The sequence below is a fragment of the Coregonus clupeaformis genome, chromosome 15 (assembly GCF_020615455.1).
Source record: "Coregonus clupeaformis isolate EN_2021a chromosome 15, ASM2061545v1, whole genome shotgun sequence".
Taxonomy (NCBI): Eukaryota; Metazoa; Chordata; class Actinopteri; order Salmoniformes; family Salmonidae; genus Coregonus; species Coregonus clupeaformis.
The window spans coordinates 25,589,165-25,605,168 of record NC_059206.1 but is presented as its reverse complement, the minus strand read 5'-3'; the positions used below and the strand labels follow the sequence as shown (position 1 = coordinate 25,605,168).

Below are 16,004 nucleotides of genomic sequence, written 5' to 3'. Positions count from 1 at the left end.
GTAGTTGGCCACCAGGTTTGCACACATCTCAGGAGGGATTTTGTCCCACTCCTCTTTGCAGATCTTCTCCAAGTCATTAAGGTTTCGAGGCTGGCGTTTGGCAACTTGAACCCAGCTCCCTCCACAGATTTTATATGGGATTAAGGTCTGGAGACTGTCTAGGCCACTCCAGGACCTTAATGTGCTTCTTCTTGAGCCACTCCTTTGTTGCCTTGGCCGTGTGTTTTGGGTTATTGTCATGCTGGAATACCCATCCACGACCCATTTTCAATGCCCTGGCTGAGGGAAGGAGGTTCTCACCCAAGATTTGACGGTACATGGTCCTGTCCATCGTCCCTTTGATGCGGTGAAGTTGTCCTGTCCCCTTAGCAGAAAAACACCCCCAAAGCATAATGTTTCCACCTCCATGTTTGACGGTGGGGATGGTGTTCTTGGGGTCATAGGCAGCATTCCTCCTCCTCCAAACACGGCGAGTTGAGTTGATGCCTAGAGCTCCATTTTGGTCTCATCTGACCATAACACTTTCACCCAGTTCTCCTCTGAATCATTCAGATGTTCATTGGCAAACTTCAGACGGGCCTGTATATGTGCTTTCTTGAGCAGGGGCACTTGCAGGATTTCAGTCCTTCACGGCGTAGTGAGTTACCAATTATTTTCTTGGTGACTATGGTCCCAGCTGCCTTGAGATCATTGACAAGATCCTCCCGTGTAGTTCTGGGCTGATTCCTCACCGTTCTCATGATCATTGCAACTCCACGAGGTGAGATCTTGCATGGAGCCCCAGGCCGAGGGAGATTGACAGTTCTTTTGTGTTTCTTCCATTTGCGAATAATCGCACCAACTGTTGTCACCTTCTCACCAAGCTGCTTGGCGATGGTCTTGTAGCACTTTCCAGCCTTGTGTAGGTCTACAATCTTGTCCCTGACATCCTTGGAGAGCTCTTTGGTCTTGGCCATGGTGGAGAGTTCGGAATCTGATTGATTGATTGCTTCTGTGGACAGGTGTCTTTTATACAGGTAACAAACTGAGATTAGGAGCACTCCCTTTAAGAGTGTGCTCCTAATCTCAGCTCGTTACCTGTATAAAAGACACCTGGGAGCCAGAAATGTTTCTGATTGAGAGGGGGTCAAATACTTATTTCCCTCATTAAAATGCAAATCAATTTATAACATTTTTGACATGCATTTTTCTGGATTTTGTTGTTGTTATTCTGTCTCTCACTGTTCAAATAAACCTACCATTAAAATTATAGACCGATCATTTCTTTGTCAGTGGGCAAACGTACAAAATCAGCAGGGGATGAAATACTTTTTTTCCCTCACTGTACTGGTGAAACAGCTAGGCTTTGTGTGAATCCCAAAACCATGAGCACTTAAGGACATTATAACCATGGGAGGGATGCTGACTGCACCACCTTTTCGGTTAAGAATAAGTGATTTCTAGAATGGTAAACACTTCCAGCATCAGGAGTTATATAGCAGGAATTTCATTTTAGAAACATAGGATTGGCTCAAGCTAAATGCCATAATGATTTGCTTGTTGCAGGTCTACTATTATGTTGGGTAAATGGTGTTGAAAATAATAACACATGCTGTTCTTGTGTTGTCCAGGTACCTCAGTGATGCAGGTAACAGCCACAGATGCTGATGATCCCACCTACGGGAATAGTGCCAGACTGGTGTACAGCATTCTCCAGGGCCAGCCCTACTTCTCAGTGGAACCACAAACAGGTACCCAACCTCTCTGTCCCACCTTGTTTCATATTCATCCAGATAGCATAACATTATATATACCGTATGCCTTATATCAAAACTGTATTTATATGTATCTGATGATAATCTGTGAATTCTCACATTTAGTAACCATGCCAAGGAAGGACATTGAGGATTAGCCCTGTCGTGCTTTGGGATTTCTCCAAGGCAAAGTCTGAGTGTACCTGTCCTTTGCCAAACAGAATTAACTCACTGCCAGATTAGGCAAGCAATATCCTGGTTGAACTAAGCATCCTGGGAGCCAAAGTACCCCCAGCCAAACAGGGAGATCTCAGAACAAGCGAGTGATCGGAGAGAGAAAATCCTCCTAATAAACCAAAGCTGGATATTTCACTGGATCCTGTCCAATGCTCACATTTCTAATTTGTTTTTGGCTTATCTGCGTTTCATGCACAGGCTCATCTAAATATCACCGGAGAGCAACCATCCCCATCATATTCTCCTGTGATGTGAGGAGCGCCAGTTTCCTCACAGAAAAATTAATAAATAAACAACTGGCTTAAAAAACTGTTCCTCACTACTGTTCTGAGCAGTGTTCTGCAGTTTCATTTGAAACAAGTCACTTCTTTTTCCCTTTTACATTTCACACTAATTACCCCGATATTAGAAAAGGAGCCTGATGAATGAGATGGCGATGGCATTTGTCACAATGTGATCTCACGTGTCAGTGATGACCCATCATGCCCTGCTCCTCCCAGTAGGCCTTGCATAGTAGTAGGCTGCTGAAAGGTCACAGGCAGGTCCCCCTTGAATTAAAGCCATTTCCCTCCTCTCCTGTCCCCAGGGATCATCCGGACTGCTCTGCCCAACATGGACAGGGAAGCACGGCAGGAATATGACGTCGTCATCCAAGCCAAGGACATGGGGGGACACATGGGGGGACTGTCAGGGACAACAGAAGTGAAAATCACCCTGACAGACGTCAACGACAACCCACCGAAGTTCCCTCAGAGTAAGTGAAGAGTCCTGTCTCTTTCTTTCACTTTTTCTGTGTTTTTCTTTCTTTTCTGTTTTCTAAAGCTAGATGGTCTCTCTTCCCGTCGTCACTGTCCCTCTCTGCTGAGGTACGAGCAGCATCATCCATGGGGGACAGGTCTGCTTTTAGCCAGTCTAGCGCTCTCCCAGCTCCTCAAGCATCAACTGACACTTCAAAATTGCATTGACACTTCAAAATATGGATGGCTGCTGGCCCCAGAGGCCATGCAACACGCAGTTTATACAGGGTATATGTTAAAGGGGAAATATTAAATGGTTTCATTGCGCTCATAGGAGATGTGATAACAGCAAATATCTTAAGCGCGATAAAGAGTTGTGAAATATTAACGTGTTAGTGTCAGTATTTCTGTTCGACAGAGAGGGGGAATGGAGGGGAATTCTTGTGGCTCTAAACCGCGAGCTAAACACAGATTTCCGTCTCATGTAGTAGAAATGACCCACATCATTTTCCCCCTACTTCTTGAGAGCAGAGCCTGAAGATTTGTCCCAGAGAGCCCCCACTCTTTCCCCTACTATCAGCACTAAGGCCCGGATGTAACCCTGCTAACAGTGGCTCTTGGATGGAAAATTAGCTACATATTTGGGTTAAACTAGTCCTGGGTGGGGTAAGAAACTTCTAAAACGGAGTCATTGGGCTGACTCAACCACCTTTTAATAATGTCAACTATTTTCCAGATGATGAAAACTGGAATTTTGTTCAATTAGTAATGACAGACTTTTTGAGATAGATGACATACACATCAGTATTGTCACATTGTTCAGCCTCTGATATTATGTTCATTTTTATTTCCAGCTCTCATGGTCAGAGCCAGTGTAGACTGGGAGGATTCAGTAACGTTCTCATGAAAATATTTTTTTTATGTAGTCTGATTGAAGTAGCAGCCCTTTATATCATTAGGCCTTTTTTAAAAGGTTCTTTCCCATGTCAGAGTTATTTTTAAATGCAGCTGAAGCGTTTGGCTCTGAACACTTCAATAGGAGGAGCAGACAGGGCCGAGAGACATATGGTCCTATGCTCTGCCTCGGCCACTGGCAGGTGTATGCACCCCTGTAGACACAAACACTCACACACATGCAAATACGAACACAAAGCACTGTCTGCTCATTGGCTGTGGCCCTCAGGTGCTGGTCAGCTGAATCTCCACAGGTATCTCTTGTGTTCGATTTATAGCTCTCTCTCTCTCTCTCTCTCTCTCTCTCTCTCTCTCTCTCTCTCTCTCTCTCCTATGTTAATTAAGTGTAAATGCAGAACAGCTAAAGACACACTGTCTTTCAAAGATGGACCACACCATGTACTTACACTGTAAGACTTTTCTTTAATTTCAACAGTAAAATACCGTAAATGTGTTTTACAGCATTAAAAGCGAATGGAAACACTAGGCTTTAGAACACCATCTAACTGAAATCGCCATATTGGTTTGGGAATTCCAGAATTTACTGAGACCATGACCTCTGCGTACATTAATGAGCGTACTTTGCTGGTGTCAAACCATATATGAAAACATGCTATGTATTTGGAAAGCTGAGAAACAGCCCTTTCAAATTATATAACATCAATCAAATGGTAATCAGTCAAGATAAAGCACCAAGTGAAAATGTGTATCTTATATACTTTTTTCCAAAAAAACTGACATTGAAGATATAGAAAAACTTAGAGCATAATTAGTCTTCCTTATTTTGTAAGGATTGATCATCTGAAATCAGAATAGTAATACCTTTTACTGTTACAGCCGTTTTCGTGACCGGTGGTATTTTTCTAGAATTCTATGGAATGTTCTATGACCAGACACTTTCTTATCTGGATAGTATTTTAAACACATACAGTGAGCTCTAAAAGTATTAGGACAGTGAAAATGTTTTTGTTGTTTTGGCTCTGTATTCCAGCAATTTGTATTTTGACTGGTCCGTTGTGACAAAGCTCTTAGGAGAAAAAATAACGAGAATGGATTCTACCTACATGTGTATTTATCCTACTGGTTTTAGCCCAAAAATGTCAATCATAATAAGCGTTATGAACAACAACAAAAAATACTGTCCTAATACTTTTGGAGCTCATTGTATATGCACCAAAACATATTACAAATGGCATTTAATCTCACATTTGATAAGGAAAGACATACACAAGTAATATAATATTAATAAAAAAATACTAAAATACTTTATTGAAAGAATAAGGTTAGGGGAATACAATGTCTCAATCAAACCCAACTTTCCACTACATTCATGTAATCTTTTTTTAAATGAGTCTGCCTATAAAACAACAGTATGAATGTAGTGGAAAGTTGGGTGAATGCTATTCTGTACCTCGGAGTAAGTCAAACCAGGCATCAGGCATCGACTACAAGTGTGAATTATATTTTCTTAGTTGTAACAGTTTCTATTGTTTCTCCACACAGGTGTATACGCCATGTCAGTTTCAGAGGACAAGGTTTCGGGTGAGGAGGTGGGCCGTCTGAAGGCTAAAGATCCAGATCTGGGGGAGAATGGACTTGTGTCGTATCGTTTCATCGAGGGCGATGGGATGACTGTGTTTGAGATCACCACCGACACTGACACCCGTGAGGGTGTTATCAAACTGAGAAAGGTGAGAAGGGAGTGAAGGTGATTTACTATTCCATACAAATTGTGGAGGAATGAAAGTAATGTGTGAGACAGTGTATAGGGTCATCTGCATTGAATCAACTTTTTTGTTACAGCCCTTTCACTAACATTCTGAGGACTAAAATGGTAGACTCAATACTTGACATTACTTGACACACCTGTATGTGTCTGTGCGTGTTTGAATATGTAAAGGTGGCTGTATGCAATTTCTGTGTGGTAGAGAGCGAAAGACAGGGAAAAAGTGAAAGAGAGAGTGTGTGCCTGTGTGTGAGACTGAAGCACACCCTGAGCAGTAGAGAGAGAGAGAGAGAGAGAGAGAGAGAGAGGAGTGATTTTTTACCGTTCCACTCTGTGATTGCAATGACACCACCTCAGTTTCTTATTACGAGCATTGACTTTCATGGCTGGTTCTCTGGGCGAGGAATCTCATCTATGCAGTCTGACTGTGGGTCGGCTGCTAGCGTGGCGCTGCAGCTCTGCTATGCTCCAGGGCTGGGATTATGCCGACATTTACCGACCTGGAGAGGTCAGTCTTGCACTGCACCGCGCCTGTGCTGCCTCTGGGTGCTCACTGGCGCCATTGTGCCTGGAGCTGCCTGCCTGCCATGGTTAGGCTTAGCCAGGCCTCCAGAGGAGAGAGAGAGAGGCGCTGCTTCCCTCCATAGTCCCTACGCAGCAGCAGCAGCCTAGACGGAGCATTGCCACCTGGTGGTGCTTTATTTTTTTAAATCCCTCAGCTGTCTTTCACAGCACAGGCTCTACACTCAGAGATCAGCAGCAATCTCACTCACTCTCCTCTCTACTCCTCTCCAAAAATAACACAACTCTGAGAGAGAGAGGCCTTTGCATGCGTGTCTGACAAGTAATCATATTTTCTTAAGGGTTTACGCAAGCTGGGTAATTTTGGCAGTTCAGTGGAGTGTGAGTACCAGTGTGTAGTCTATGTGCTTAAAAATGCCGCTGTTCTATTAATCATGCCTGAGGATTATACCAGGTAAGGCACGACAGCGGCCATTGAAATGCGGAAAACGGCCATGTAAACAACTTCCTCTATGGTCTCATGAACCCAAGTGGGATCAGACATCGTTGCTCAGTGCATATCCCCCTCATATTCATAACAGAGAGGTGCAACAATCATAATAAGTGTTATGAACGCTGGATAATAGAAATTGTAGCTGGGGAAAGTTGAAGAATTTAATCAGGGGAAATAATGGTTTGACGCTGAGTAGAGTGGATGGTGGTAGGGGGGTTGTAATTCTTAACAGTGTTTGGCTATCTCAAATACCAGGACCCAGGTCCCCAAATGAGACCATTCTGCCTGCTGATTAGGCTGGGTGTGGTGTGTGTGGAGGTGGGGGGTGGGGAGGTGGGACTATTCAGCGTGCCGACAACAATCAGTTTGATGCAGCCCTGCTCTTCTCAATAACATAATGCCTCCACAATACACCTCTCGGGAAATCATCACCTTTTGCTCTTCAAAGCATGTTGAAAATTAAAGTCAGCATTACTGATGGAATTGACAGAGTTTTAATCAAGTATTCTGTTTCAACTGCGGGCTACCAGGCGCAGGCTGAATGTTAAGAGGAAGTCAGGCATTATTGTGAATATTATCTACCGCTGATTAGTTTCAGCAGCAAATTATTAAGTGCCAAAATAAAAGAACAGAGAGAGAGAGAAAGAGAGAGGGGGGGGGGGAGAGGGTGAGACGGGAGACAGAAAGAAAAGGAGAGAGAGGGTGAGAAAGAGAGAGAGGGAGATAGAGAGAGATAGAGGGGGGAGGAAAAGAGTGAGACAGAGAGCAAGGGGACCACAGCTTCAGGAGACAACGTCAGTGAGGTACATTCACCGACCTGTTAAAGGAAAGAACTGGGTCATGGCTGTTCCCACCATTGGCAGCTTCATTAAAGACACGCAAAAAAGACTGAAGGATGAGATAGGAAAACAACTTCAAATCAATCACCACACAGGCAGAGAGAGAGATACATTGTGTGTGTTTGTGTGTGTGTGCGTGTGTGTGTGCATCCTGGAATGCCGCCCCCTCAACTCCGGTCGGTACCTCAAAGTCTCACTTGGTAATTTGTGGGGGTGATGGCTGCCGGGTGAGACAGGATAATAAGAAAACAGGCGGATGTGTGAAAGCAGTAGGAGGCCGGGTGTAGAGGGATGAGGGTGGTTCACACTAAATGGGCATTAACTATACTTGAGCATAATTCCAATTTCTTGCAATTAAATGAACTGGTGGTGATTGAGGCTATGACTTAGATAAGGCATTAAACTGAAACACGGGCCATCTTACGTATAAGGACTGAGCAAAGAATGTCTTGGTGTTGTCTCATGCTGACGTTGACCACAACCACTGTCTTCTTTTGCAACAGCACCCTCTAACTAGCATCTCAACTCCATACTAACATTTGATTTGACACTCTTAGAAAAAAGGCATCCAAAAGGGTTCTTCGGCTGTTCCCATAGGATAACCCTTTTTGGTTCCAGGTAGAACCCTTTTGCAGTAGAAAGGGTTGTACATAGAACCCAAAAGGGTTCTACCTGGAACCAAAATGGTTCTACCTGCAACCAAAAAGGGTTCTTCGAAGGGTTCTCCTATGGGGACAACCGAAGAACCCTTTAAGGTTCTAGATAGCAGTGTATAGCTACAGGAAATAATTGTTATGATGCAGTAATTGTATTATAGAAAGAATTACGTTGAGACTACCTTCTAATTTTTGTCCCATTATTTTAATGATGATATAGTTTGAATGCATTATTACTAAATCCACACTGCTCCCTCTTTCCAGCCTGTGGACTTTGAGACTAAGAGGGCATACACCCTGAGAGTGGAGGCATCCAACACACACGTGGACCCCCGCTTCATCGCCTGGGGCCCCTACAAAGACACAGCCACGGTTAAGGTTATGGTGGAGGACGCAGACGAGCCGCCTGCTTTCATGGCAACTAGCTACAGCTTCGAGGTGGAGGAGAATGCCCCTGATGGGAGCGTGGTGGGCCGTGTACACGCTAAAGACACAGACGTGGCCAACAACCCTGTCAGGTAGGCTACTTGGAACGCTCTCGTTCACTCTTTCTGTTACTCATTTTTGTTTGTTTTTAGCACCGCTGTCTGATTATCAACCCCACCCAGTCCCATAGTGTTATAATACATCCTTTCTGTTTCGAATTGCCAATGTTATGTTGATGTGTAGATGATTTCAGTTTCAAAGGCCTCATCTCGTCAACATAAAATACTACAGGGCCCTACTCAATCAGTAAACAAAATAAATAGCCTATATTATTTCCTGCTCTGCGGGAGCAAATATTTCAATTAATATGCTGTTCAAACTATAAACATTGCTCCATCAAATACATTAATCCAAACAATGCAAACATGCATTCCTACAGCACAAGAATAATTAGGCTTTTGTTTTATCTAAGGAACAGGCACTAATTGAATAAGTGTTTACTTTTCACCACTGTTCACTGCAGGTATATGATTCCCCGCTACACGGACGTGGAACAGTTCTTCAGTGTCGGCCCAGAGGATGGCATCATCAAGACCACCAGACCACTGGACCGGGAGACGCTACCCTGGCACAACATCTCTGTCAGCGCCACTGAGATTGGTACGCCACCCTCCACCATCCACCTCGGGTTTCAAATTAGAGAGTAGCTGTGAATACCAGAGACGTCATGCCTCCCAATCCAGGAACTGTTGTGTTCCCACCCGGCTCTTATGTGGTCCTAGAGTCGCCACCCCTCAAGATGTTTTTAGAGAAGATTACCACAAAGTGCCTTTCTAAAAGTCAAATGAGTAGCTAGAGACTACTGCAAAACATCCACATCTCCCAAATCAGAAACAAACATATTTAAGTAGCTGTTCTCTGTCTGTGTGATTCTACTCCACATGAATATGTCTAGTTCTGAAGTATATCTGTCTCAAATATTTCAGGGATAATTTGATGCATCAAAAATGAATGTCTGGAACTTTAGAGATCAAGCAGTTCTGTTGTATTATGCATGACACTTGTCTGACAGCATCATTTCCAAGCATTCAACAACCTACATCATTTCTTATACAATAAATAGGTTCATACTGTGCTGTCTTCTCATTGTGTTTGCAGTGGCTTTCAGAGGGAGTTGGTTTTGTTTTCTAGCAAGCCAAATCCCATGTACGCGCACTGATTCACTAACTTGTTTGTTATTCATTTTTGTCATTCTGCACAGGGGGACATCACCAAGATACGAAAGTACGTGTCAACATCAAAGTCAAAGATGTGAATGACAACGCCCCTGAGTTTGCCACCCAGAACGAAATCCTTGTGTGTGAAAATGTCTCCCCTGGCAAAGTAAGTCTAATCCCACACAATGTATACAGTACTTTTTCCAAAGTCACATTTAGAAAAGACAGATCTTTATGCATAGTAGTAACCACCATGTGCAAAAATAAATTTATGTTATATTGAATATATTGAAAATGTTCAGTGTTTTGGTGGACTCGGTCTGTACTAACTCCTGTGTGTGTTGTTCAACTCAGCTCATAGAGACAGTCAGTGCGGTGGACAAGGATGAGATGGCCCACCGACAGTACTTCCACTTCAGCATCGCCCCAGAGGTTGTCAACAACCAGAACTTCTCCCTGAAAGATAACAGAGGTGGGTGGGCTCAAACATTCTATTTCCATCAATGAGAAGAGTGACTTCTGTTTGGACACTTTTACTGTGTTTATAGGGGCTAGTGGGTACTCCAGTATTCCAGTCTTTTTTCTTCTTTACATCAATTCAGGTTTCTCTACATCCAGATGGGCTTTGCACTGTGTATGCATCGAAAGTGATTCAGCAGATCTTTGTAGACTCAAGTTTGATTTGAAGCTAGATCCCATAGAGCTTATTAATTACCACCGGTGTCTCTCTGGCGTCCTAGCCTCTACATCGGTGAACTGCTGCATGTAGGAGACTGAGCCTGTTGGATCAGTTTGCAGAGCTTGCGATTGCATTAGTTATCCCTACATCACACTCTGTCTGATCAGACAGGGGAGTGGAGAGGTGAGCGAGAGAGAGAGAATGAGAGAGTGAGAGCACCTCTCCTTCTGCCTGCTGTGTTTGGGGGCCTGGCTGGCTGGTGAGTCATCCCAGCTGTCCTTAAGCTCAAAGACCCTTCCAGTCTGCCAGTCACAGTGATGGAGCGGCTGGTTAGAAGAGCTGGTCAGAGCAAGTACCTGTTACATTCCATTTCAACAGATGAGGCACAGTGGTATTTAACCCCAGAGGATGCCATCTCTCATCAGAGGAGAATTACTCATCATGGAGATAGCATTCATCAACCTTGTTTATAAACTCCTGGATTAAAGATAATGAGAAGCAAAAGTTAATAACAGAGTTTCGACTCCATAAACATACTTGATTAGACTTGCTTATATCCATAGAGATTGCTTAGGACAAAGCTATTGTAATGACTATGATGGAGACATTCAACAGCTGCTGCGAGTAGTTCAGTCAGCATTGCCATCTTTGAACAAGCAATTACATGACACTTCTCTTAATGACATGCATCCATCAATATTATCTTCTATAAACTTAAGCCAATTTAAGCTCTTTTTTCATCCTCTGCCATTGCTTTAATACTCGTCCCGACCGCGCCGTAATCACAAGCCACTTCCAAGCATATCTCCTTCTGTGATGGAGGAGCATGAATGAGGGGGAATGAATGTGTTAATTGCAGTTTAATGGGATATTTTTTTAAATCCCCAGATAAAGTCATATCAGACTGTTCCAAGCAGTGCTGCAGTGACTATACAGCAGCCAGCACGGCAAGGGATGGCTCTCTACCCGTTTGATCTGCTTTAATGAGAGTCAAAATGAGTGGTTTTCAATAGTGTTTTCAAAAAGCCCACAATATGAGCAGAACAGATTACAGCCCCTCTGATTTGTTGGGTTGATCTGGAGCCAAAGCATCCTTTCAAATGAACAGTTTTCCAATCTCCATTTATCAATGTATTTTCTCGTGATTTTCAGAGTTTGCAGGGTGTCTGTCTGAGACAGCATGGGCTATTTAGTTTTTTCTTGCACTCTCATTAATGCAGATGTAAGAACACTTACTAAGTATAATTTTATGATGAAAATGTTCCTTGAAAGCGGCTTCTTATGAAGTGCTTCTTTCAGCTATACTACCTTGTTCATATAGGATATTTAAGTTCTCATTGCTTTAGACTGTTCTACTTCAACCCTTAAAAGATACCCTACCAAGGCAATGATAACCTTTCTTAGTATCAAATCAAATCAAATCAAACAGGTGTAGACATTACAGTGAAATGCTTACTTACAGCGAAAAGCCCTTAACCAACAATGCAGTTTTTAAAATAAAAAATGTAAAATAAAAGCAAATAACTAAAGAGCAGCAGTAAAATAAAATAACATTAGGGAGGCTATATACCGGCTAGTCGAGGTAATTGAGGTCATATGTACATGTGGGTAGAGTTAAAGTGAATAATATGATGTAGACCTGATGTAGTGCAGGATTCATAGAGCCCATTCACCCTTCCATTCTGTATGCACAATAGCCCTGTCATGAGAAGTCTTTTCTGACAAAGGTATAGTGAGCTGAGGACAATGCTGTGAGAGAGGGAGGGAAAATGACTAAGCCACAAGCACCTAAATGAACTCCCTCCATCTCTGTTCTGAGTGCGACCTTGCACTGAGTCAGAAGAGTGCACTTGGCATCCTTCCACCCTCACCCAGCCCCACATAAAACCAATACAGCTACCTCCACTAGAACGTTGATTACACTTCCAAAAGCTAATAAATGTTCACAATATTACAATAATTTAATATCTGGAAATTCACAGCTCATTGCTTTTCCTCCGCGGCTATACGTCTGCCTTCTACCTTCTGAACACGTTGGATAAGTAAAACTCTTCGGTTATAACTATGATTGTGTTAAGCAGTCTGTACACTACCTGAAATACACTGCTCAAAAAAATAAAGGGAACACTTAAACAACACATCCTAGATCTGATTGAATGAAATAATCTTATTAAATACTTTTTTCTTTACATAGTTGAATGTGCTGACAACAAAATCACACAAAAATTATCAATGGAAATCAAATGTATCAACCCATGGAGGTCTGGATTTGGAGTCACACTCAAAATTAAAGTGGAAAACCACACTACAGGCTGATCCAACTTTGATGTAATGTCCTTAAAACAAGTCAAAATGAGGCTCAGTAGTGTGTGTGGCCTCCACGTGCCTGTATGACCTCCCTACAATGCCTGGGCATGCTCCTGATGAGGTGGCGGATGGTCTCCTGAGGGATCTCCTCCCAGACCTGGACTAAAGCATCCGCCAACTCCTGGACAGTCTGTGGTGCAACGTGGCGTTGGTGGATGGAGCGAGACATGATGTCCCAGATGTGCTCAATTGGATTCAGGTCTGGGGAACGGGCGGGCCAGTCCATAGCATCAATGCCTTCCTCTTGCAGGAACTGCTGACACACTCCAGCCACATGAGGTCTATCATTGTCTTGCATTAGGAGGAACCCAGGGCCAACCGCACCAGCATATGGTCTCACAAGGGGTCTGAGGATCTCATCTCAGTACCTAATGGCAGTCAGGCTACCTCTGGCGAGCACATGGAGGGCTGTGCGGCCCCCCAAAGAAATGCCACCCCACACCATGACTGACCCACCGCCAAACCGGTCATGCTGGAGGATGTTGCAGGCAGCAGAGCGTTCTCCACGGCGTCTCCAGACTCTGTCACGTCTGTCACATGTGCTCAGTGTGAACCTGCTTTCATCTGTGAAGAGCACAGGGCGCCAGTGGCGAATTTGCCAATCTTGGTGTTCTCTGGCAAATGCCAAACGTCCTGCACGGTGTTGGGCTGTAAGCACAACCCCCACCTGTGGACGTCGGGCCCTCATACCACCCTCATGGAGTCTGTTTCTGACCGTTTGAGCAGACACATGCACATTTGTGGCCTGCTGGAGGTCATTTTGCAGGGCTCTGGCAGTGCTCCTCCTGCTCCTCCTTGCACAAAGGCGGAGGTAGCGGTCCTGCTGCTGGGTTGTTGCCCTCATACGGCCTCCTCCACGTCTCCTGATGTACTGGCCTGTCTCCTGGTAGCGCCTCCATGCTCTGGACACTACGCTGACAGACACAGCAAACCTTCTTGCCACAGCTCGCATTGATGTGCCATCCTGGATGAGCTGCACTACCTGAGCCACTTGTGTGGGTTGTAGACTCCGTCTCATGCTACCACTAGAGTGAAAGCACCGCCAGCATTCAAAAGTGACCAAAACATCAGCCAGGAAGCATAGGAACTGAGAAGTGGTCTGTGGTCACCACCTGCAGAACCACTTCTTTATTGGGGGTGTCTTGCTAATTGCCTATAATTTCCACCTGTTGTCTATTCCATTTGCACAACAGCATGTGAAATTTATTGTCAATCAGTGTTGCTTCCTAAATGGACAGTTTGATTTCACAGAAGTGTGATTGACTTGGAGTTACATTGTGTTGTTTAAGTGTTCCCTGTATTTTTTTGAGCAGTGTATTTCCCCCCCAGCGGTTACATTTAAAGGACCCTCTTTTCTCTGTACTTATTCTACTTCGGCTCCCCTCTTGTTCCCCACAGACAGCACAGCCAGCATATATGTAACCCGGAGGGGCTTCAGCCGGATGACCCAGGATGTCTACTTTCTTCCCATTGAGATCAACGACAACGGCATCCCTCCCATGAGCAGCACCAACACGCTGACCATCCGAGTGTGCAGCTGTGACAGTAAGGACACCATCCTGTCCTGCAACGTGGAGCCTTACATCCTGCCTGCAGGCCTCAGCACCGGAGCTCTCATCGCCATACTAGCCTGTATTGTCATTCTCCTGGGTGAGCATCATCACTAAAGAAAACATCAACTTGCATTCAATCTGTTGTTGATCTAATATTTACTCATGTTTGATATTTTTTCCATCCTGAGTGGTGCTTATCCTTAATGTTTTCAGAATAGTTTTAAGTATTTATGGAACAGATGCTTGACAGAATATTAATAGTGTGCGTTCTTATTATTTACACAGGCTCAATTGATTATTTAACTTGCAATTAACATTGTTTAAAATGTCAGACAGATTCATACCACCTGTAATTAAACATACTGTATATTTTTGCACTTCTAATCCAAATGATGTGCAGCTGTGATTTATTTGCGTGGCTAATTAGGGAATTTGAAATGCTAAAGGTATTTTATGAGCTGTAAGAGCTAGATGTTCTGTATGATTGGCTGACTGATATGTTCCTCATGGCAGCGATCGTGGTGCTGTTTGTGGCCCTGCGTCGTCAGAAGAAAGAGCCGCTCATCGTCTTCGAGGAGGAAGACATCCGTGAGAACATCATCACCTATGACGATGAAGGCGGTGGAGAGGAGGACACAGAGGCCTTCGACATTGCTACGCTACAGAACCCTGACGGTGCCAACGGCTTCCTACCCCGTAAGGACATCAAGCCTGAGCTCCAGTACCCAATGAGGCCTGGCGGGCGACCCGTGGCCAACAGTGTGGACGTGGATGATTTCATCAAAACCCGCATTACCGACGCGGACAACGACCCCACGGCCCCTCCCTATGACTCCATCCAGATCTATGGCTACGAGGGCCGGGGCTCCATCGCTGGATCCCTCAGCTCCATGGAGTCGGTGACCACAGATTCAGACCTAGACTACGACTACCTCCAAAGCTGGGGCCCGCGCTTCAAGAAGCTGGCCGACCTTTATGGCACCAAAGACTCTGCCGATGACAACTCTTAACGTTCACCCATTTCCCCGACCACCTCCTTGCGCCCTTTCTCCAACCCTCCACTGACTTTGTGTGGTGCTTGAAGTTTACTATAAGTATACCACAAGCATTTTTATTTATAGTAAACTTTGTTATTTGTATGTGTAAAGTATACTTGCCGTATACTAGATACCTGTTGGGGATGTTTGGTAAGGAAGGACAGAGGGTGTTGAGGAGGGAGAGAGAAAGACAAAAAAACGTTTAAAAAAAACACCTTTGTGGGATGTACTGGTGTGTATGGAAAATTAAGACATGCTTAATGTTTGTGGTGAGAGATCAAATATCACTCGGTATTTCACTTTTTTAGTCATTTTGTAGGTTACTACGGTTTGGGGTTGGAATGTAGGTCACAGAGAGACATGTAATTGTTGATACTGTGAATGAGCTCACAAAGGAGAAGAAAATATTGTTGCCTTATATCAATTAAGAAACTATGAGAAAACAACAACAGCAAACTGAGACTGGTCGCTCCTGTAGCACCTCCATCTTCCTGAGGAAGATGGATTCAACAAATAACAGAGACAGTGTTTTTTCACAAATCCAGAGAAAAATCCCCCCTTTGAGCCCAATTTCACCAATGATCAATCACAAGGAAAGACCTGTGAGCTCAAAAATCGCCTTAAGTAATGGACTATCTTGCATCACAGTGCATTTTTTGCAACTTGAAAAATATATCCTAAAGCAAGCTAAAGTCCATATAACGTATGTACAGTACAATGTGCAAATATGTCTCTTGAGGATCAAACTTGCGCCTATTGGTTCTTGTAAATCTCATTTTTTTAATTATAATGTTATTATGATTATTATGATTTTATTTGTTCTCTTCA

The 16,004-nt window shown here is 43.9% G+C and overlaps 1 protein-coding gene across 1 annotated transcript in view; it reads left to right on the top strand.

The window, feature by feature from the left end:
• The window catches only part of LOC121582317 (cadherin-11-like), a 68,780-nt gene extending 53,401 nt beyond the window's left edge, over positions 1–15,379 (top strand). The window contains exons 4-12 of the mRNA XM_041898035.2: positions 1,611–1,730; positions 2,557–2,724; positions 5,165–5,352; positions 8,162–8,415; positions 8,847–8,983; positions 9,585–9,706; positions 9,895–10,012; positions 13,985–14,236; positions 14,653–15,379. Of these exons, the coding sequence (XP_041753969.1) occupies positions 1,611–1,730; positions 2,557–2,724; positions 5,165–5,352; positions 8,162–8,415; positions 8,847–8,983; positions 9,585–9,706; positions 9,895–10,012; positions 13,985–14,236; positions 14,653–15,149 (1,856 nt within the window). The 3' untranslated portion in view covers positions 15,150–15,379. The remainder of the gene's footprint in view (positions 1–1,610; positions 1,731–2,556; positions 2,725–5,164; positions 5,353–8,161; positions 8,416–8,846; positions 8,984–9,584; positions 9,707–9,894; positions 10,013–13,984; positions 14,237–14,652) is intronic.
• Positions 15,380–16,004: the final 625 nt, after the last annotated feature.